The 24,729-nt window shown below is 46.1% G+C and overlaps 1 protein-coding gene across 1 annotated transcript in view; it reads right to left on the bottom strand.

The window, feature by feature from the left end:
* Positions 1–1,255: 1,255 nt before the first annotated feature.
* Positions 1,256–24,729, bottom strand: part of diaph1 (diaphanous related formin 1) — a 190,498-nt gene continuing 167,024 nt past the window's right edge. The window contains 2 exon segments of the mRNA XM_031789982.1: positions 1,256–4,071; positions 23,298–23,387. Coding sequence (XP_031645842.1) covers positions 3,884–4,071; positions 23,298–23,387 — 278 coding nt within the window. The 3' untranslated portion in view covers positions 1,256–3,883.

Raw genomic sequence — 24,729 nt, 5'->3', positions numbered from 1 at the left:
GGTTCCAGTGTGTAGTCAGACTGACCTCTAACCCTCCATCACCATCAGGGAGAGGAGTTTAGAGAGTAGTCAGACTGACCTCTAACCCTCCACCATCAGGGAAAGGAGTTTAGAGAGTTAAATCAACACCAGTGTTAATGAGGGGGGGGAAGGGGTCTTGGTTAAATCAACACCAGTGTTAATGGGGGGGGGGGAGGGAGAGGGGTCTTGGCTAAATCAACACCAGTGTTAATGGGGGGGGGAAAGGGAGAGGGGTCTTGGTTAAATCGACACCAGTGTTAATGAGGGGGGGAAAGGGAGAGGGGTCTTGGTTAAATCGACACCTGTGTTAATGAGGGGGGGAAAGGGAGAGGGGTCTTGGTTAAATCAACACCAGTGTTAATGAGGGGGGGAAAGGGAGAGGGCAGTAGATCTTCTCCTTACTGAAGAAATGTGTGGTGTGTCACAGAGAACATCCTCCCTTTCTAAGGTCTTCATTGGAATGGGAAAGTAGCCTGTCACTATATCATAGTCAGCCATTCTTGGAGGACAGTGGAAGTTGAATAAAATAATGACCATATTTTCTACTCAATCATTGACCTTTAAAGTGGCTTCCACAGTCCCCTGGCTGGTTCCTAGTGTATAGTCAGACTGACCTCTAACCCTCCACCACCATCAGGGAGAGGAGTTTAGAGAGTAGTCAGACTGACCTCTAACCCTCCACCATCAGGGAGAGGAGTTTAGAGAGTAGTCAGACTGACCTCTAACCCTCCACCACCATCAGGGAGAGGAGTTTAGGAAAAAATAAGAACTGAGAAAAAAACAGGCAAACGTGTCCATGTCTCTCTCTCTCTCACACAGTCTGGTGCTCGTCCAGTGGATGTCCCAGTGAGGGATCATTGGGAACTGTGGAACGTACATTGGCAGAAGTCTGTGGAAAACTCACCAGCAAACATCTGGGACCTGGACCGACAGCAGAAACACAGCCTCACCATGGCAGTGTGTGTTAGTACAGCCGTAACATGGTCACAACAGGAAATACTGTGTGATGATACAGTATAGGCCTGTAAAGTCTGACTCTGTGGTGATGTAATAGCTCTTCCAAATGGACTTTGTGTGTGTGTGTGTGTGTGTGTGCGTGTCAGATCCAGTACACACATCGTCTCTCTAACCCCTGGGGTGCAGAGAAATGTACCTCGGATGGAATTTCTTCTGGCTGAGAACCAGGAACAGAGCTCTGTTTTTAATTTGCAATCACACACACACACACAAAGTCTGTCGTACAAAATAATCCTGACATTCTTATTGACGATATTTTAACAGAAGGACTTCATACATAATACCATATACACATTACCACAGTGATATCTCTCAAAACAAAATGAAACCTCACTAGCATTAAAACAAGCAAGAGTAAAAATTGACATAGAAAACAAACTAATCAAATGAAGAAAAAAAAATTGATAAAGAAAATAGACTAGAAAATTGTATTATTTTCCATTTATGTTTTTTAACCTCTCAGCAACGTTTGAAAGAGAAATTCGATAGAGATAGGATCACATGAAATAACTCATTTGCACAAGGAACGCTGTCTTGCGGTTGACACAATGTTGTAGTTGTGTTTCTGTCGAACAATCCCTATCTGAGGGCTAAATGTCTCCAGTCAGACATTCTCCCCAGCATTTAACTGACTGGAGGACAAGCTGGAAATGTATCACGGCACAAACATTGTGATAACGTTGGTCCTTTTAATACCTCTGTAGGAATCAACAATTACCATCAACTCATCTCTCAGCTCGACAACAACATGGTGTGTTGGTAACAGCCCTTAAACAACTTGTGCTTGGCTCTACAGTACAAACTGATCAGTACTTATGGAAACCACAGCAGTTTGAACATGCAGATGTTCAAACCGCTTGAGACCGACTTGAGATCAGCGGTAGGGATGTGTTATATTTGCATAGGGATTGGTATTGCATGAGGCAGCTGACAGAACTACTCCTCACAATGCGAGCGTTGCGGCAGCAACATTTGCTGATGGCTACGGAATAGAGAAAAGCAAGTCCAGACATTAAGCAACAGGTTCTGCTGTCCAAAAGGGCAAACACACACACTGGGACACACACACACAAACATATCTCAGCAGTTTTTGGGCAGGTCCTCCAGTAACCTCAGCAGAAAGACCACAGCTCTGTTTATGAAATCTAGCAGTTATGCTGACAGCAGACAGAGGCAGTAGCGGACAGTATTTACAGACAGAACATACCCATGCACAAACTGACACACACACACACACACACTACATAAATACACAAACAGCCCCCATTACACCGACACACACACTTCTCTTTTAATAATAATCTATAATATGCCATTTAGCAGATGCTTTTATCCAAAGCGACTTACACGAGAAAGCCCACCAGAAAGCTCATGAGAAAAGCCACGAGAAAGCCCACCAGAAAGCCCACCAGAAAGCTCATGAGAAAAGCCACGAGAAAGCCCACCAGAAAGCCCATGAGAAAAGCCACGAGAAAGCCCATGAGTGCTCTAAATATAGCCAGTAAATCAGTGACTCCTCCCTGTCAACCAGGGAGATAGAACAGTGGAGATGAGGATTGTGGAACAGTGGAGATGAGGATTGTGGAACAGTGGAGATGAGGATTGTGGAACAGTGGAGATGAGGATTGTGGAACAGTGGAGATGAGGATTGTGGAACAGTGGAGATGAGGATTGTGGAACAGTGGAGATGAGGATTGTGGAACAGTGGAGATGAGGATTGTGGAACAGTGGAGATGAGGATTGTGGAACAGTGGAGATGAGGATTGTGGAACAGTGGAGATGAGGATTGTGGAACAGTGGAGATGAGGATTGTGGAACAGTGGAGATGAGGATTGTGGAACAGTGGAGATGAGGATTGTGGAAGAGTGGAGATGAGGATTGTGGAACAGTGGAGATGAGGATTGTGGAACACACTCAACATGTGATATCATATAAACACACACACACACACACACACACACAGAGAGAGCGAGAGAGAGAGAGACACAGAGAGACAAACATACAGACACACAGAAAGAGACAGACACACACTTTAAGGTAGAAGGTTTTTGTTTGGTCCACCCTAACCCTATTGGACAACACGACAGCTGAAATGTGAAGCTTGGAATTGTATTGGTTGGCACCTGTTTCTTTTATAAACATACAGTATACAGCACAACATTAGCATACAGTATATTTGACAATTAAAGAGCAACATTTAATAGGTTTTAAATCAAACCACGTGGGAAAAGAAGTGTTCCAAAAACCACCCAGGGCTTCCATACAGCAGGACATCCCCACCATCCCTCGGGGAAAATGTAGGACCCCTCCTCCTGAGAAAGAGTCTTTGGATTCTCACGATGCACTTCAGACAGAGGAAAGTAGACCGATAGATAGTGTGTGTGTGTGTGTGTGTGTGAGAGAAATATAGACAGAGTGCAGTGGATGTGTGTGAGAGAGAGAGAGTGCAGTGGATGTATGTGAGAGAGAGAGAGAGAGAGTGAAGTGGATGTATGTGAGAGAGAGAGAGAGAGTGCTGTGGATGTGTGCAGATGCTGATGCTTGAACAGGGATATGTTTATATGGCAAAGCAAGAGTCGTCCCTCAGCGTGGAAAACCCTGGGACTGTGTCATGGTGAGAGCCCCGCCCTCACCCATTGGCTCCTTCAGTCCCAGCATGTCCAATCCGGTGGTCCCATGAAGGACAATGGGCACAGACTCCTCCTTCAACTGGCAGGAGGATGAAGTTGCCCTTAGACACTGATTGAAGAACAGTTTCTATATTTCTCTATGGTTAAGGTTAGGATATGAGTAAGATGAGCTTATCCTAGATCTGTGGCTAAGGGCAAACTTCCACCCATCTCCTTTAATTGGACCGTGATAGACTGTCCTCTAAGAGGTCCTCTAGTGACCCCGCCCCCTCTATGCTAGGCTCCTCCATCTGCGCCATCTTGGTCTTCTTATTGGGTGGTTTGCTGAAGCGGGGTGCAGTGTCCTCCTGCATCAACTCTTTGGCCAAGATGTTCGTCACTGCATGACCAGCTCTCCGGTTTGCTGTGAAAAATAGAAAGTGAGAGAACGAGAGAGAGGTCAGACAGGTCATTTCAGGGATTGGTCATATTGTGTTACCAGACAAGCTCAGAGGGACAGTGGATACAGGGGTCAGTTCAGTACAGGTTAAAGACTAGCAAACCAAACGTCTCACTGCAAACAACCAGACTGCGGCACTCTATTCCTTATGTAGTGCACTACTTTTTTACAAGACTCCATAGGGATCTTATCAAAAGTAGTGCACTATGTAGGGAATAAGGTGCCATTTGGGATGCAGCTGGCAGAGAGAGACTGACTCCCCCGAGGCGGGCTGTCTGAAGGAATATACCATCTGTTGATACTGGTCATCAGGACCACATGAACAAGCCTGTGTTCACTGGTGACGCACACACAACTACAGTTGAAGTCGAAAGTTTACATACACCTTAGCCAACTATATTTAAACTCAGTTTTTCACCATTCCTGACATTCAATCCTTGTAAAAATAATAGTAGAGAGAATGATTTATTTCAGCTTTTATTTCTTTCATTACATTCCCAGTGGGTCAGAAGTTTACATACACTCAATTAGTATTTGGTAGCATTGACTTTAAATTGTTTAACTTGGGTCAAACATTTCGGGTGGTCTTCCACAAGCTTCCCACAATAAGTTGGGTGAATTTTGGCCCATTCCTCCTGACAGAGCTGGTGTAACTAAGTCAGGTTTGTAGGCCCCCTTGGTTGCACACACTTTTCAGTTCTGCCCACAAATTTTCTATAGGAATGAGGTCAGGGCTTTGTGATGACCACTCCAATACCTTGACTTCGTTGTCCTTAAGCCATTTTGCAACAACCTTGGAAGTATGCTTGGGGTCATTTGGAAGACTAATTTGCCACCAAGCTTTAACTTCCTGACTGATGTCTTGAGATGTTGCTTCAACATTTCCACCATATTTTCTTCCCTCATGATGCCATCTATTTTGTGAAGTGCACCGGTCCCTCCTGCAGCAAAGCACCCCCACAACATGATGCTGCCAGCCCTGTGCTTCACGGTTGGGATGGTGTTCTTCGGCTTGCAAACCCCCCCCTTTTCCCTCCAAACATAACGATGGTCATTATGGCCAAACACTTTTATTTTTGTTTCATCAGACCAGAGGACATTTCTCCAATAGTTACGATCTTTGTTCCCATGTGCAGTTGCAAACCGTAGTTTGGCTTTTTTATGGCGGTTTGGAGCAGTGGCTTCCTTGCTGAGCGGCCTTTCAGGTTATGTCGGTATAGGACTGTGGATATAGATATACTGTGATATTTACTGTGGATATAGATACTTTTGTACCCATTTCCTCCAGCATCTTCACAAGGTCCTTTGCTGTTGATCTGGGATTGATTTGCACTTTTCGCACCAAAGTACGTTCATCTCTAGGAGACAGAACGCGTCTCCTTCCTGAGCGGTATGACGGCTGCGTGGTCCCATGGTGTTTATACTTGCGTACTATTGTTTGTACAGATGAATGTGGTACCTACAGGCATTTGGAAATTGCTCCCAAGGATGAACCAGACTTGTGGAGGTCTACAATTCTTTTTCTGAGGTCTTGGCCGATTTCTTTTGATTTTCCCATGATGTCAAGCAAAGAGGCACAGAGTTTGAAGGTAGGCCTTGAAATACATCCACAGGTACACTTCCAATTGACTAGCCTACCAGATGCTTCTAAAGCCATGCCATCATTTTCTGGAATTTTCCAAGCTGTTTAAAGGCACAGTCAACCTAGTGTATGTAAACTTATAATTCACTGTAACAATTCCAGTGGGTTAGAAGTGAAATAATCTGTCTATAAACAATTGTTGGAAAAATTACTTGTGTCATGCACAAAGTAGATGTCCTAAACGACTTGAAAAATGAGTTTTAATGACTCCAACATAAATGTATGTAAACTTCCGACTTCAACTGTATGTCTTACTAGAACTGTGAGGACTTTTTTAGGACAAACAATTGATCCCCATTCAGAATCCTTTATTCCCTAACCCTAACCATAAAACTAACCCGTAAGCCTAAAATATACTTTTTACAAGTGAGGACTGGCAAAATATCCTCACTTCTCTGAATTTTAGTTGCTTTAATTCTTGCCAGGACTTTTGGTACTCACAAGTATAGTAAATGTGTACACACACGAACACAGCAGTGGTGTTAATGTGAGTGAGGATTAGTCTGTGTGTGTACCGAACCCTTCACTATGTGTCAGATTACTAGCGCTCTACATGATCCTGCTGACACAGAGAAATGTAGAGGGATGGAAGGATAATGCCTGTAGTAGGAAGATGAGAGAAAGGGGAGAGAGGAGCGAGAAAATTTTCCCCCTCCCCTCCCTCCCTCCCTCCCTCCCTCCCTATTCTCCTGCGTGGGTGGACAGCTGTGCCGCAGTGGCCATGTTGAATTATATAGATCAGACGGGGATTGTGTGTGTGTGTCTGAGAAATGAGTACAATTATTCCTCAAGACTTGCTGCAAAAGAACTGTGGGTTTGTATCACACATACACAAAATGTGACCGAGAACACACACAGTTGGATGTAGGTGTGTGTGTGTGAGAGAGTTTAGAGCAGTCAGTGAGATGCAGTAGTGTATTCTGGAGTTGACCTGGTAGTAAGACTCTGGACACGGATGCAAACACACACACACACACACACACACACACACACACACACACACACACACACACACACACACACACACACACACACAACCCGAGCAGGTCTCCAGCACTAGCTGTGAGTCTGGGGAGGAAGAGGAGGAGAGAGGGATCAGTCAGAGGAAGATGGAGAGATACATTAGCGGTTATGTAATTCAGTCCGTTTCACTTGAACAGTACTCGGCTTCACAGAACTTCATCAATGCTGACGAAAACAGGCAGCCAGGCCTTTAAAGTAGCATCCACCCCAGGGTGTTCAGAACAGAGAGATTTCACAGTCACACACACACTATTTAGACATTATGCAAATGACTCTGATAGAGTGAGAGAAGTACAGATCAGAGCCAGTCCCAGAGACCCAACATGAGAAGAAATTTCAAAGGCTGTCAATTCTGCACCACTCCTCTCCCTCAGGAGAGAGAGAACAGAAAGAGGAAAGAAAGGGGTTGATGATTAGAACCACAGTGAGCTAGAGAGAGAGAGGTCAGAATAAAGACTAAACCACTAATCAGAGAATCAGGGAGAGGACACTGGTTTGGGGGTCGGCGAATCAGGGAGAGGACACTGGTTTGGGGGTCGGCGAATCAAGGAGAGGACTGGTTTGGGGGTCGGCGAATCAGGGAGAGGACACTGGTTTGGGGGTCGGCGAATCAAGGAGAGGACTGGTTTGGGGGTCAGAGAATCAGGGAGAGGACACAGGTTTGGGGGTCGGCGAATCAGGGAGAGGACACTGGTTGGGGGTCGGCGAATCAGGGAGAGGACACTGGTTTGGGGGTCGGCGAATCAGGGAGAGGACACTGGTTTGGGGGTCGGCGAATCAGGGAGAGGACACTGGTTTGGGGGTCGGCGAATCAGGGAGAGGACACTGGTTTGGGGGTCAGCGAATCAGGGAGAGGACTGGTTTGGGGGTCGGCGAATCAGGGAGAGGACACAGGTTTGGGGGTCGGCGAATCAGGGAGAGGACACTGGTTGTTTTGAACGAAATAGAGGATGATGTTGGTTAGAAGAACAGATCAATTCCTGACTGATCAGGACAAAGCCCATCTGTGCTGATAGTAACCTCAACTGCTATCGTAACCAGCTCCTGGTGCTATCGTAACCAGCTCCTGGTGCTATCGTAACCAGCTCCTGGTGCTATCGTAACTAGCTCCTGGTGCTATCGTAACCAGCTCCTGGTGCTATCGTAACCAGCTCCTGGTGCTATCGTAACCAGCTCCTGGTGCTATCGTAACCAGCTCCTGGTGCTATCGTAACCAGCTCCTGGTGCTATCGTAACCAGCTCCTGGTGCTATCGTAACCAGCTCCTGGTGCTATCGTAACCAGCTCCTGGTGCTATCGTAACTAGCTCCTGGTGCTATCGTAACTAGCTCCTGGTGCTATCGTAACCAGCTCCTGGTGCTATCGTAACCAGCTCCTGGTGCTATCGTAACCAGCTCCTGGTGCTATCGTAACTGGTTCTCCAGTCAGAGCTGAGAGGGGAGTTTGGCTCTGGGACTGAAGAGTTCTCTTCCCACCAGGAAATGAGATGTCTAGACAAGAACCCAGCACAATGCCTCAAAAACATGCTGCCTGTGTTCAATTTTGTTTATAACTCTGTGTGTATGTGTGTGTGTGAGAGAGAGGGTGTTCCTGAGTGAGTGAGTGTGTGTGCGTGAGAGGGGAGATGGGGACACAGAGTGGTTTAAAGATCATCTGCGACACATTACACAATAAGGGAGTCTTCATAATTACTGACTGATGGGGAAAGTCACTTATTGTGCCAGTGAGAGTTTTCATGTTTGTGTCTGTGTAGAGGTCTATAGTCATGTGTCTGTGTAGAGGGAGAGGTCTATAGTCATGTGTAGAGGGAGAGGTCTATAGTCATGTGTAGAGGGAGAGGTCTATAGTCATGTGTCTGTGTAGAGGTCTATAGTCATGTGTCTGTGTAGAGGTCTATAGTCATGTGTCTGTGTAGAGGTCTATAGTCATGTGTCTGTGTAGAGGGAGAGGTCTATAGTCATGTGTCTGTGTAGAGGGAGAGGTCTATAGTCATGTGTCTGTGTAGAGGGAGAGGTCTATAGTCATGTGTCTGTGTAGAGGGAGAGGTCTATAGTCATGTGTCTGTGTAGAGGGAGAGGTCTATAGTCATGTGTCTGTGTAGAGGGAGAGGTCTATAGTCATGTGTCTGTGTAGAGGGAGAGGTCTATAGTCATGTGTCTGTGTAGAGGGAGAGGTCTATAGTCATGCGTCTGTGTAGAGGTCTATAGTCATGTGTCTGTGTAGAGGTCTATAGTCATGTGTCTGTGTAGAGGTCTATAGTCATGTGTCTGTGTAGAGGTCTATAGTCATGTGTCTGTGTAGAGGTCTATAGTCATGTGTCTGTGTAGAGGTCTATAGTCATGTGTCTGTGTAGAGGTCTATAGTCATGTGTCTGTGTAGAGGTCTATAGTCATGTGTCTGTGTAGAGGTCTATAGTCATGTGTCTGTGTAGAGGGAGAGGTCTATAGCCATGTGTCTGTGTAGAGGGAGAGGTCTATAGTCATGTGTCTGTGTAGAGGGTGAGGTCTATAGTCATGTGTCTGTAGAGGTCTATAGTCATGTGTCTGTAGAGGTCTATAGTCATGTGTCTGTAGAGGTCTATAGGCATGTGTCTGTAGAGGTCTATAGTCATGTGTCTGTAGAGGTCTATAGTCATGTGTCTGTAGAGGTCTATAGTCATGTGTCTGTGTAGAGGTCTATAGTCATGTGTCTGTGTAGAGGGAGAGGTCTATAGTCATGTGTCTGTGTAGAGGTCTATAGTCATGTGTCTGTGTAGAGGTCTATAGTCATGTGTCTGTGTAGAGGGAGAGGTCTATAGTCATGTGTCTGTGTAGAGGGAGAGGTCTATAGTCATGTGTCTGTGTAGAGAGGAGCAGCAGTGTGTCTGGTTATAGAAGCTCCCAACTAGAGCAGCAGACAGTGTGTCTGGTTATAGAAGCTCCCAACTAGAGCAGCAGACAGTGTGTCTGGTTATAGAAGCTCCCAGCTGGAGCAGCAGACAGTGTGTCTGGTTATAGAAGCTCCCAACTGGAGCAGCAGACAGTGTGTCTGGTTATAGAAGCTCCATCGCCCTCCCCAGGCAAGACAGGCAATACAATTATTCCCATAACAAACCATTTGTGACAACTGCTCTCAAAGCAGAAAGGGCAGTGTGTGAGTGTGAGTGAGAGAGTGAGAGAGAGTGAGAGAGCGAGAGAGAGAGAGAGAGAGAGAGAGAAAAGGGGGTTTGACTTGTCTAGATGAGGGTTTTGTTGGTCAGTAACTTTTGGAAAGCGTGTGTATTGTTGAGGTGTACAGGGAGCCCTACGGTGAGGGAAGGTCTTTATTAGGGTCACCCCCCTGTTAAAGGGCAGGCCTGCTGAGGAGAGAGTGTGTCTATTGTGACTGGCTCTTTATGTGTGTCCATCTATTGTGATTGGTGCTTTGTTATTCGTAATCTTTTGTGATTGGTGGTTTAGGGTGGTGTTATGACCTAGCAGATGGGTCTATAGTGATGTTCGCAACGCCTCTTTGTGATGTCACCATTCCTTTAAACACCATCACATGACAGAGGAGAATAGCCAGTAGTTCAAGATTTTAGTCAAAATTGGACATCTATCCATGTCCTGAGGACGTTGAGAAATGGCGTCAACACCAGCCACTAGGGGCAACAGTGCGTGATATTACCATCAGCAGGCTTGGGTTTTGTTAGGGCTTTGTGGACAGGTAATCCCCTGACTCTGGGTCAGAAGGTTGTGTGTTCAATCTCAGTCGTGGACGTTGGTTTTTTATTTTACCACTATCCTAAACCTTAACCCTAATCTTAACCATTCAGAATGAGTGCCTAATCTTAACCATTCAGAATGAGTGCCTAATCTTAACCATTCAGAATGAGTGCCTAATCTTAACCATTCAGAATGAGTGCCTAATCTTAACCATTCAGAATGAGTGCCTAATCTTAACCATTCAGAATGAGTGCCTAATCTTAACCATTCAGAATGAGTGCCTAATCTTAGACTGTGTGAGACTGTATAAAGTGTGTTACTATGTGTTGAAGTGTAGGTGTATGCGAGTGTGTATATATTTGTATCAGTATTGGTATTTGAGCATATGTCTGCTGGTATGCAGTGTGTGTATGTGTTGGTATGCAGTGTGTGTGTGTGTGTGTGGGCCTTGCTTAAAAAGAGCAGTGTAGACAGAGTGAGGGCAGCTGTTGCCCCTCTCCCCTAGAGACAACCAGGCAGACAGAGCTACCGAGTCACAGGTCAGGGGTTAGAGGTCAGTCTCCCCAGTCTGTCTCCTCTCAGCCTCGTGGCTCTCGTTGGAAACAGACTGTTCTGACACCACTCAGCATGAGGCTGGAGCTCTGTGTGTGTGGAATCTAACAGTATGGAAGGTCCTGACACCACTCAGCATGAGGCTGGAGCTCTGTGTGTGTGGAATCTAACAGTATGGAAGGTTCTGTCACCACTCAGCATGCGGCTGGAGTTCTGTGTGTGTGTGGAATCTAACAGTATGGAAGGTCCTGACACCACTCAGCATGAGGCTGGAGCTCTGTGTGTGTGGAATCTAACAGTATGGAAGGTTCTGTCACCACTCAGCATGCGGCTGGAGTTCTGTGTGTGTGGAATCTAACAGTATGGAAGGTCCTGACACCACTCAGCATGAGGCTGGAGCTCTGTGTGTGTGGAATCTAACAGTATGGGAGAACAGAGGGATGTGAGAGAGAAACCGCCGCCATAATAACAACACAGTAAAATATAAGGTATGGGGGGGGGGGGTACTCGTCAGAATGTCAGCCATCTTAAAAGTCTGTATTAGAAACAGGATGTGTCTCCCTCTCCTTCTTGTCCAGCCCACTATAAGATGACCTCTGAGTCATTGAACACACACACACACACTATCGCGTCCAAACTAATGAGACCAGGGGAGAACCACGTGGCTGACTGGAAAATTAGACAAACAAAGCTCTGATTGGCCTGAATAAACCATAGCTAACCAAAACATTATACATGGAAAACAAGAACAATGGAAGCGGGGGGGGGGGGGGGGGGGGGGGGGGGGCAGAGTGAGAGAGAGACAGGGCGAGAGAGAGACAGGGCGAGAGAGAGACAGGGCGAGAGAGAGACAGGGCGAGAGAGAGACAGGGCGAGAGAGAGACAGGGCGAGAGAGAGACAGAGCGAGAGAGAGACAGAGCGAGAGAGAGACAGAGCGAGAGAGAGACAGAGCGAGAGAGAGACAGAGCGAGAGAGAGACAGAGCGAGAGAGAGGCAGAGCGAGAGAGAGGCAGAGCGAGAGAGAGACAGAGCGAGAGAGGGGCAGAGCGAGAGAGAGACAGAGCGAGAGAGAGACAGAGCGAGAGAGAGACAGGGCGAGAGAGAGGCAGGGCGAGAGAGAGGCAGGGCGAGAGAGAGGCAGGGCGAGAGAGAGGCAGGGCGAGAGAGAGGCAGGGCGAGAGAGAGGCAGAGCGAGAGAGAGGCAGGGCGAGAGAGAGACAGAGCGAGAGAGAGGCAGAGCGAGAGAGAGACAGAGCGAAAGAGAGGCAGAGCGAGAGAGAGACAGAGCGAGAGAGAGGCAGAGCGAGAGAGAGACAGAGCGAGAGAGAGAGAGGCAGAGCGAGAGAGAGACAGAGCGAGAGAGAGAGAGGCAGAGCGAGAGAGAGACAGAGCGAGAGAGAGAGAGGCAGAGCGAGAGAGAGACAGAGCGAGAGAGAGGCAGAGCGAGAGAGAGACAGAGCGAGAGAGAGACAGGGCGAGAGAGAGGCAGGGCGAGAGAGAGGCAGGGCGAGAGAGAGGAAGGGCGAGAGAGAGGCAGAGCGAGAGAGAGAGCGAGAGAGACAGAGCGAGAGACAGAGCGAGAGAGAGACAGAGCGAGAGAGAGACAGAGCGAGAGAGAGAGAGCGAGAGAGAGACAGAGCGAGAGAGAGACAGAGCGAGCGAGAGACAGAGCGAGCGAGAGAGACAGGGCGAGAGAGACAGGGCGAGAGAGAGGCAGAGCGAGAGAGAGGCAGAGCGAGAGAGAGGCAGAGCGAGAGAGAGGCAGAGCGAGAGAGAGGCAGAGCGAGAGAGAGGCAGAGCGAGAGAGAGGCAGAGCGAGAGAGACAGAGAGATTAGGCTGGCATTCCAAGTCATCCCAAAGGTGTTCAATGGGGTTGAGGTCAGGGCTCTGTGCAGGCCAGTCAAGTTCTCGACAAACCATTTCTGTATGGACCTCACTCCTCCAAACTGTTGCCACAAAGTAGGAAGCACAGAGTTGTCTAGAATGTAATTGTATACTGAAGCATTAAGATACCCCTTCACTGTAACTAAGGGGCTTTATCATCCACCAAACTTTACAGCTAGCACTATGCATTCTGGCAGGCAGCATTCTCCTGGCATCGGCCAAACCCTGATTCATCCGTCGGGCTGCCAGATGGTGAAGCGTGACTCATCACTCCAGAGAACGCGTTTCTACAGCTCCAGAGTCCAATGGTGGCGAGATTTACACCACTCCAAACAGTTAGAATTACACATGGTGATCTTAGTTATGTGTGCGGCTGTTCGGCCATGGAAACCCATTTCATGAAGCTCTCGACGAACAGTTATTGTGCTGACGTTGCTTCCAGAGGCAGTTTGGAACTCAGCAGCGAGTGTTGCAACCGAGGACAAACGATGTTCATATTTCTGGCCAAGTAGCGCATGTATTACAACCACAGTATTACATACACACCAGAGTTAGAGGACCCCAGAAGACCTCTCCACAGACCACTGAGCCCAGCAACCTCCACACTCATAACACACAAAATCACACAGACCTGCCCGAAAGAGAGGGACACAGAAGGGAGAGAGAGAGAGAGTGGGAGAGAGAGACACAGAAGGGAGAGTGAGAGAGAGAGAGGAGAGAGAGAGGAGAGAGAGGAGCGAGAGAGAGAGAGGAGATAGAGAGGAGAGAGGGGAGAGAGAGAGGAGAGAGAGAGAGGAGAGAGAGAGAGAGGAGAGAGAGAGAGGAGAGAGAGAGAAGAGCGAGAGAGAGAGGAGAGAGAGAGGAGATAGAGAGGAGAGAGGGGAGAGAGAGAGGAGAGAGAGAGAGGAGAGAGAGAGGAGAGAGAGAGAGAGGAGAGAGAGAGAAGAGCGAGAGAGAGAGGAGAGAGGGGAGAGAGGAGAGAGAGAGAAGAGAGAGAGAGAGGGGAGCGAGAGAGAGAGGAGAGAGGGGAGAGAGAGAGAGGAGAGAGAGGGAGAGAGAGAGAAGAGAGAGAGGGAGAGAGAGAAGAGAGAGAGAGAGGGGAGCGAGGGAGAGAGAGAGAAGAGAGAGAGGGAGAGAGAGAGAAGAGAGAGAGAGAGGGGAGCGAGAGAGAGAGGAGAGAGGGGAGAGAGGAGAGAGAGAGGAGAGATGAGAGAGAGAGGAGAGATGAGAGAGAGGAGAGAGGGGAGAGAGAGGAGAGATGAGAGAGAGAGGAGAGAGAGACACAGAAGGGAGAGTGGGGGAGAGAGAGGGAAGAGAGAGACAGACAAGGGAGAGAGAACACAGTCTCTTTTGCATATAGATATTCTAAAATGTAATATCCACTCCAATACACCAGTCCACATCAGTATCCCATTAAGAAGGGTGGGGTTACACACTCCCCCTCTCTTCTCTCCTTCCTGCTCTGTTACATGTTAATAAACATCCCTCTCTTCTCTCCTTCCTGCTCTTACATGTTAATAAACATCTCTAAGTAGTCTACTCTCTGGTGCTGTACACATGTGAATGTGATCGTGAGGATTCTTAAAGCTAGAATCCTTCATTGAAACAAAGTGTTCACCCAAATATATTATATACCAATAGAGTTGGATCTGTGACATATTCACTAACGCAGTAGAGCTTTGCTCCGAAGCAATATCAGTTCCCATTGGCTGTAGTGACCAGAACATTGTGGCAACAACAAGGAAAACCCAAGTACCAAACGTTATTTACAAGAGATCATACAAAATGTTTCCTCAACTCTTTTGTTGACGATGTAAAACATGTATGTTGGTCTGATGTGTATAAGGAGATGCATGCAGACAGATGATGGGCGGATGATGAATTAAACAATTGTTGACCAGCATGCAGAGCCCCCTGGATGGATGATGAATTAAACAATTGTTGACCAGCATGCAGAGCCCCCTGGACGGATGATGAATTAAACAACTGTTGACCAGCATGCAGAGCCCCCTGGACGGATGATGAATTAAACCACTGTTGACCAGCATGCAGAGCCCCCTGGATGGATGATGAATTAGGCAGTGGACAAACTGAGTAGTGAAATGACAACATTGAACCATTATATTAGTGTATTGCAGATTTAATAACGAAAGACAAGATTGCCCCCAGCTGTGCTCTGGACACTATATGTGAACTTATTGCCCCCCATCTATCTTCAGAGCTCGTGCTGCTAGGTGACCTAAACTGGAACATGCTTAACACCCAGCCATCCTACAATCTACGTTTGATGCCCTCAATCTCACACAAATTATCAATGAACCTACCAGGTACCACCCCAAAGCCGTAAACACGGGCACCCTCATAGATATCTAAATACACCTCTGTTTTCAACCAAGATCTCAGCGATCACTGCCTCATTGCCTGCTTCTACACCTGCATTGCTTGCTGTTTGGGGTTCTAGGCTGGGTTTCTGTACAGCACTTTGAGATATCAGCTGATGTACAAAGGGCTATATAAAGACATTTGATTTGATTGTCTGCATCCGTAATCTGTCAGCGGTCATCTCTGTCAAACGGTCCCTGAAACACTTCAGCGAGCAGGCCTTTCTAATCGACCTGGCCCGGGTATCCTGGAAGGATATTGACCTCATCCCGTCAGTAGAGGATGCCTGGTTATTTAAAAAAAACTGCCTTCCTCACCATCTTAAATAAGCATGCCCCATTCAAATTTTTTTAAACCAGGAACAGATTTGGCCCTTGGTTCTCTCCAGACCTGACTGCCCTTAACCAACACAAAAACATCCTATGGCGTTCTGCATTAGCTTCGAACAGCCCTGTGATATGCAACTTTTCAGGGAAGTTAGAAACCAATATAGACAGGCAGTTAGAAAAGCTAAGGCTAGCTTTTTCAAGCAGAAATTTGCTTCCTGCAACACACACTCAAAACAGTTCTGGGACACTGTAAAGTCCATGGAGAATAAGAACACCTCCTCCCAGCTGCCCACTGCACTGAGGATAGGGAACTCTGTCACCACTGATAAATCCCACTATAATTGAGAATTTCAATAAAGCATTTTTCTACAGCTGGACATGCTTTCCACCTGGCTACCCCTACCCCGGTCAACTGCACTGCACAGCAACTCGCTCAAGCCTTCCCCATTCTCCTTCTCCCAAATACAGTCAGCTTATGTTCTGAAAGAGCTGCAAAATCTGGACCCCTACAAATCAGCCGGGCTAGACAATCTGGACCCTTTCTTTCTAAAATGATCTGCCGAAATTGTTGCAACCCCTATTACTAGCCTGTTCAACCTCTCTTTCATGTCATCTGAGATTCCCAAAGATTGGTTAACAGCTGCGGTCATCCCCCTCTTGACCCAAACTGCTACAGACCTATATCTATCCTACCCTGCCTTTGTAAGGTCTTCGAAAGCCAAGGCAACAAACAGATTACCGACCATTTCAAATCCCCCCGCACCTTCTCCGCTATGCAATCTGGTTTCAGAGCTGGTCATGGGTGCACCTCAGCCACGCTCAAGGTCCTAAACGATATCTTAACCTCCATCGATAAGAAACAATACTGTGCAGCCGTATTCATTGACCTGGCCAAGGCCTTCGACTCTGTCAATCACCACATCCTCATCAGCAGACTCGATAGCCTTGGTTTCTCAAATGATTGCCTCGCCTGGTCCAACTACTTCTCTGATAGAGTTCAGTGTGTCAAATCTTGAGGGCCTGTTGTCCGGGCCTCTTGCAGTCTCTATGGGGGTGCCACAGGGTTCAATTCTCAGGCTGACTCTTTTCTCTGAATACATCAATGATGTCGCTCTTGCTGCTGGTGAGTCTGTGATCCACCTCTACGCAGACGACACCATTCTGTATACCTGGCCCTTCTTTGGACACTGTTTTAACTAACCTCCAGACGAGCTTCAATGCCCTACAACTCTCCTTCCGTGGCCTCCAACTGCTCTTAAATACAAGTAACACCAAATGCATGCTCTTCAACCGATTGCTGCCTGCACCTGCCCGCCGTTCTGACTTAGAATATGTGGACAACTACAAATACCTAGGTGTCTGGTTAGACTGTAAACTCTCCTTCCAGACTCACATCAAACATCTCCAATCCAAAGTTAAATCTGGAATTGGCTTCCTATTTCGCAACAAAGCACGCTTCACTCATGCTGCCAAACATACCCTCGTAAAACTGACCATCCTACCGATCCTAGACTTCGGCGATGTCATTTACAAAACAGCCTCCAATACCCTACTCAACAAATTGGATGCAGTCTATCACAGTGCCATCCGTTTTGTCACCAAAGCCCCATATACTACCCACCACTGCGACCTGTATGCTCTCGTTGGCTGGCCCTCGCTTCATACTCGTCGCCAAACCCACTGGCTCCAGGTCATCTACAAGACCCTGCTAGGTAAAGTCCCCCCTTATCTCAGCTCGCTGGTCTCCATAGCAGCACCCACCTGTAGCACGTGCTCCAGCAAGTATGTCTCTCTGGTCAGCCCCAAAACCAATTCATCCTTTGGCCGCCTCTCCTTCCAGTTAGTTCTCTGCTGCCAATGACTGGAACGAACTACAAAAATCTCTGAAACTGGAAACACTTATCTCTCTCACTAGCTTTAAGCACCAGCTGTCAGAGCAGCTCACAGATTACTGCACCTGTACATAGCCCATCTATCATTTAGCCCAAACAACTACCTCTTCCCCCTACTATATTTATTTTGCACATTCTTCCACTGCAAATCTACCATTCCAGCTATTTTGTACTTACTTCACCATCATGGCCTTTTTTGCCTTTATCTCCCTTATCTCACCTCATTTGCTCACATTTGTATATAGACTTATTTTTGAGTTTGAGTTTATTTTATTTTCTACAGGGACAGTGCACATTATTCAACGTTTCAGTAAAAGCGTTGGTTTTAGCCAGCCGGCTAATTTTCAACCGCAGTCCCTGGGCAGGTTATTAAAAACAATTACAATATAGACTATCATTGAGCAGTGAGCCCACGCAGAACAAAATAGGACAAGCAAGACATAGCATACAGACAGAGCAACATAGAACAAAAAGCAGCAAGACAAAATTCATGAAAGCAACAAAGTGTTTCCACACCTCACAAGCTACAGACAACAGACAACATGGAAAGCAGCAACACACAGCTAGGGATCATGATCACAAATCTGATTGAACTTTAGCCATGTATTCATACATTTTGTGAAAGTTGATAGGTGGTGCAGTTATGTGTGTCTGATGCCAGTGTATTCCAGACATGGGAAGCTCTCACAGAGAAAGCGGATTTACTAAAGGTGGTTTTCCTTAAGGGAACTATACAGTCACCTCTCATGGCAGACCTTGTGGATCTGCTGCCATATGTTTGGGTTTTCTGTTTAACAAAAATACCGAGTGGAGGGGGTGCCAGGCCATTTAGGATCTTGAATACAAGACATGCATCGGTGTATTGCACAAGATTTTCCCCACTCAGGAGCTCATGCTTTCTGAGGATGTAACAGTGATGATGGCTATTGGGCTTCCTATCAAGCACTTTGAGAGCCTGTTTGTAGACAGACTGAATGGGTTTTAATGTTGTACAGCAAGCTTGGGCCCAACTAGTCAAGCTGTATGTTAAGTGGTAGAGTATCATAGATTTGAAGTACAGTTTTGCTACCTCTGTAGTCAACCAATTTCGTATAAATCGGAAACTAGCTCGGTTGAATTTGATTATCTGAATGAACTTTTTCACATGCTTTTTAAAAGAGAGGTTGGAATCAAGTATGATGCCAAGGTACTTAAAATCAGATATCACCTGGAGCTTCTCCCCTGACACATAGACATCTGGTTCAGTAGCATCTGTTGTATTGTTGACTGTATGTTTGTTTATTCCATGTGTAACCCTATGTTGTTGTATGTGTCGAACTGCTTTGCTTTATCTTGGCCAGGTAGCAGTTGTAAATGAGAACTTGATTTCAACTTGCCTACCTGGTTAAATAAAAATAAAAAATAAAAATTGCTGTTTTGAATTTGGTCATGTTTGTGTGGAAGAGGCCGATTCAACAGGTCCAACAGGTCCCAGATGTGATTGGGATTGAGATCCGGGCTCTTCGCTGGCCATGGCAGAACACTGACATTCCTGTCTTGCAGGAAAGCACGCACAAAACGAGCAGTATGGCTTGTTGTCATGCTGGAGGGTCATGTCAGGATGAGCCTGCAGGAAGGGTACCACATGAGGGAGGAGGATGTCTTCCCTGTAATGCACAGCATTGCGATTGCCTGCAATGACAACAAGCTCAGTCCGATGATGCTGTGACACACCACCCCAGACCATGACGGACCCTCCACCTCCAAACCGCTCCCGCTCCAGAGTACAGGCCTCCGTGTTATGCTCATTCCTTTGACAATAAACACGAATCCGATCATCACCCCCGGTGAGACAAAACAGCGACTCGTCAGTGAAGAGCACTTTTTGCCAGTCCTGTCTGGTCCAGTGACAGTGGGTTTGTGCCCATAGGAAACGTTGCCTTACAACAGGCCTACAAGCCCTCAGTCCAGCCTCTTTCAGCCTATTGCGGTTAGTCTGAACACTGATGGAGGGATTGTGCGTTGCTGGCCGTTCCTGGAGACGGCCTACAGGGAGGAGGGGAGGGCCCTCGGAGTGTGGTGACAGGAAAATAACCTCACACTCAACGTCAACAAAACAAAGGAGATGATTGTGGACTTCAGGAAACAGCAGAGGGAGCACCCCCCTATCCACATCGATGGGACAGTAGTGGAGAGGGTAGTAAGTTTTAAGTTCCTCGTCGTACACATCACGGACAAACTGAATTGGTCCACCCACACAGACAGTGTGGTGAAGAAGGCGCAGCAGCGCCTCTTCAACCTCAGGAGGCTGAAGAAATTCGGCTTGTCACCAAAAGCACTCACAAACTTCTACAGATGCACAATCGAGAGCATCCTGTTGGGCTGTATTACCACCTGGTACGGCAATTGCTCCACCCACAACCGTAAGGCTCTCCAGAGGGTAGTGAGGTCTGCACAACACATCACATGTAGGTGTCCTGGAGGGCAAACTACCTGCCCTCCAGGACACCGACACCACCCGATGTCACAGGAAGGCCAAAAAGATCACCAAGGACAACAACCAACCGAGCCACTGCCTGTTCACCCCGCTATCATCCAGAAGGCGAGGTCAGTACAGGTGCATCAAAGCAGGGACCGAGAGACTGAAAAACAGCTTCTATCTCAAGGCCATCAGACTGTTAAACAGCCACCACTAACATTGAGTGGCTGCTGCCAACATACTGACTCAACTCCAGCCACTTTAATAATGGAAATTGATGGAAATTGATGTAAAAATGTATCACTAGCCACTTTAAACAATGCCACTTAATATAATGTTTACATACCCTACATTACTCATCTCATATGTATATGTATATACTGTACTCTATATAATCTACTGCATCTTGCCATCTTTATGTAATACATGTATCACTAGCCACTTTAAACTATGCCACTTTATGTTTATATACCCTACATTACTCATCTCATATGTATATACTGTACTCTATACCATCTACTGCATCTTGCCTATGCCGTTCTGTACCATCACTCATTCCTGGGGCGGCAGGGTTGCCTAGTGGTTAGAGCGTTGGACTAGTAACCCGAAGGTTGCAAGTTCAAACCCCCGAGCTGATAAGGTACAAATCTGTTGTTCTGCCCCTGAACAGGCAGTTAACCCACTGTTCCTAGGCTGTCTTTGAAAATAAGAATTTGTTCTTAACTGACTTGCCTCGTTAAATAAAGGTAAAACAAAAAATATATCTATCTTTATGTACATATTCTTTATCCCTTTACACTTGTGTGTATAAGGTAGTAGTTGTGAGATTACTTGTTGGTTATTACTGCATTGTCGGAACTAGCATTTCGCTACACTCGCATTAACATCTGCTAACCATGTGTATGTGACGCATTAACATCTGCTAACCATGTGTATGTGACCATTAACATCTGCTAACCATGTGTATGTGACCATTAACATCTGCTAACCATGTGTATCTGACAATTAACATCTGCTAACCATGTGTATCTGACAATTAACATCTGCTAACCATGTGTATGTGACGCATTAACATCTGCTAACCATGTGTATGTGACCATTAACATCTGCTAACCATGTGTATGTGACGCATTAACATCTGCTAACCATGTATATGTGACCATTAACATCTGCTAACCATGTGTATGTGACCATTAACATCTGCTAACCATGTGTATGTGACCATTAACATCTGCTAACCATGTGTATGTGACCATTAACATCTGCTAACCATGTGTATGTGACCATTAACATCTGCTAACCATGTGTATGTGACCATTAACATCTGCTAACCATGTGTATGTGACCATTAACATCTGCTAACCATGTGTATGTGACCATTAACATCTGCTAACCATGTGTATGTGACGCATTAACATCTGCTAACCATGCGTTTGTGACCATTAACATCTGCTAACCATGTGTATGTGACCATTAACATCTGCTAACCATGTGTATGTGACCATTAACATCTGCTAACCATGTGTATGTGACCATTAACATCTGCTAACCATGTGTATCTGACAAATACAATTTGATTTGATGCAACTTGGGCAGTTGTTGTTGTTGCCATCCTGTACCTGTCCCACAGGTGTGATTTTCGGATGGACCGATCCTGTGCAGGTGTTGTTACACGTGGTCTGCCACTGCGAGGACAACCAACTGTCCATCCTGTCTCCGTGTAGGGCTGTCTTAGGCGTCTCACAGTATGGACATTGCAATTTATTGTCTTGGCCACATCTGCAGTCCTCATGCCTCCTTGCAGCATGCCTAAGGCACATTCACGCAGATGAGCAGGGACCCTGGGCATCTTTCTTTTGATGTTTTTCAGAGTCAGTAGAAAGGCCTCTGTAGTGTCCTAAGTTTTCATAACTGTGACCTTAATTGCCTACCGTCTGTAAGCTGTTAGTGTCTTGAAGACCGTTCCACAGGTGCATGTTCATAAATTGTTTATGGTTCATTGAACAAGCATGGAAAACGGTCTTTAAACCCTTTACAATGAAGATCTGTGAAGTTATTTGGGTTTTGACAAATTATCTTTGAAAGACAGGGTCCTGAAAAAGGGATGTTTATTTTTTTTGCTGAGTTTTAATCAACATCATTGTATTTGGTTCAAAGCATTCTCTTAATTCAAGAAGCTGAACTTCTAGGAGTAACATTGGATGGTCAGTTATCAAGGCCAAGTCATATTGATTATGTTGTTGTGAAGATAGGGAGATGTGTCTGGTAAAAAAATATGTTCAGCATTTTTGATACAAAGATCCACTGTACTAGTTGTTCAGGCTTTGATCTTGTCCCATCTTGATTACTGTCCAGTAATATGGTCAGACATACAGTGGGGCAAAAAAGTATTTAGTCAGCCACCAATTGTGCAAAAGTTCTCCCACTTAAAAAGATGAGGCCTGTCATTTTCATATTTGGGGTTCTGATGGGGTACGACAGTTGATATAAGCTCATATTTGGGGTTCTGATGGGGTACGACAGTTGATATAAAATCATATTTGGGGTTCTGATGGGGTACGACAGTTGATATAAAATCATATTTGGGGTTCTGATGGGGTACGACAGTTGATATAAAATCATATTTGGGGTTCTGATGGGGTACGACAGTTGATATAAAATCATATTTGGGGTTCTGATGGGGTACGACAGTTGATATAAAATCATATTTGGGGTTCTGATGGGGTACGACAGTTGAAATGAGGTCATGGGGAATTTATAAGTTATGTTCTTGATCACTAGGTTTACATAAATCATTTATACGTAAACAGAAACTAAGGATTGTAGCTTTAAGTGTGTGTGTGTGTGTGTGTGTGTGTCTAGCACTAGCAGCTGAAGTGAGTAACTCAATAGCCCAGTAGGCCAATGAAACAGCAGAGAGAGAGTATCTAACCAGATTATGTGGGTGGTGTATCGTCTGGCCTGAGAGAGAGAGGCTGGAGAACAGATCTGAGTGGAAATCAATACAGATCATTTAGACACGCTAAGTGTGAACAGCCCTGCTAGTGCTAGCCCCAGGCTAGTGGTTGTAGACTGGTCCAGGGTTAACACGGTTTAATGTTGAAGTCATTGTGAAGCCACATTTTACAGTGTATTTCTGCCACCCCCTTCCCTCTCCTACTGCCCTGCCCTGGCTGGTTCCCTGGAGCAGAGCCCAAACTGGTGTCACGCCCCAGCCCTACAGCCACACAACAGATGGCAGACACACAGGAGAGCAAGCAGGGACTGAAAGAGTGTATCCGCCCAAGTGTGTGTAAGTGAGACAGAGAGACACAGAGACCGAGAGAGCAACAGTGTGTTGTTACCAGCTTGTCGTGGTCCTCTCTTCCTCCTGAAGGCAGCCCCAGACTGCAGCGCCTCCATCAGGTCGTCCATGATACCAGTCTCATCACCCTCTGGACACACATACAGATACACAATCAATATTACATACACAACCTTATAAACCAGAGACATCCTATTCAATTACTGGAGGGGCTATGTCATAAACCCTCAACGTTCCAGAATGGGGTGAACATGCAGCCACATTGGTCAGGGAGAAATCCAAACCAGTCTAATTGGAATGAATGGCAGTAGAAGATTAATCCTGATTTTACTTATGTGGGAAAATAAAAGGCGTGTCATGTATCAGAAATGGTATAATGGAATTGTCAACCTAAAATATTGTCATATAATTATAAAAATAGTAAAAAGGTTTTTATTCTGTATAAATAGTCAAAAAATGTGTAAACAGAGTACAGAAGTCTATATTTGTGTGCTATTATATGATACAATATAAGTACTTGCTACATTTACAACTTATCTAAGTCCTATCATCAACTGATTTCAGCCAGTGTACGGCTGCGATTAAACTTGTTTCAATCGAATGTTGCCATTTTGGCATTTAATTTAAAAAAAAACATGGAATCATTCCTCTAAAACTGTCTGGCTAGCTAATAAACATACATTCTTCCTTCCAATTCAATATCTTATCACAGCACTGGAGAACCACCCCGGGTTGACCAACTCCCTGACCTTTATCCCATTAGAAGACGGTTCCTGATCATTCTAGTACACACACACAGTATATGGTTATAACAACAGAGTCAATACAAAACACACATCCACATTTAGTCTCTCTCTCTCTCACACACACACACACACACACACATACTTAGCGACATCACTAGTCACATGGACCCGGTGGCCCATTAGATACATTAACCTAGTTGGGCGCTGACCCAGTTTAGATACTGCCTAGGCTGCAGGCTACATACATCTAGTAGTACACACACCGTCTACATGTCTATTACACTGAGGCTCAATAAACTGCGATCACCAGGAATGTGTGTGTGGGGAGGATTCAGTGGTACTCAGGCAGATGGTTCTCATTATTATCACTGTGAACTGGCTGGGGTTAAAGGTTTAGTTCTTCCCCTCCCCCTCATCCTGTCGCCCCTCCCCCAAACACACTAGTTTAATTGCACTGTAAACCTAGCGGCAGATGGCCCCTGGTCTCGCTTGTCACTTCAGAGAAAGTCTCGCACACACACACACACACACGAGAGAGAGTGCAGTCCCACAACACAGCTCACATACACACCCAAGTGGCCGCGGCACACAACTGCACAGGCAGAAAACATGCAGTCATGTTTTATTTCTACCCAAAAGGAGACTACGTCTGGCACCCATCCACTACCCACTTCCACAAATCACATGTCTGTGTTAAACCTAAACACATCCAGGAAGAATACACAC

This window comes from Oncorhynchus kisutch, linkage group LG15 (assembly GCF_002021735.2).
Source record: "Oncorhynchus kisutch isolate 150728-3 linkage group LG15, Okis_V2, whole genome shotgun sequence".
NCBI lineage: Eukaryota > Metazoa > Chordata > Actinopteri > Salmoniformes > Salmonidae > Oncorhynchus > Oncorhynchus kisutch.
This window is presented reverse-complemented; position numbering and strand designations above follow the sequence as displayed.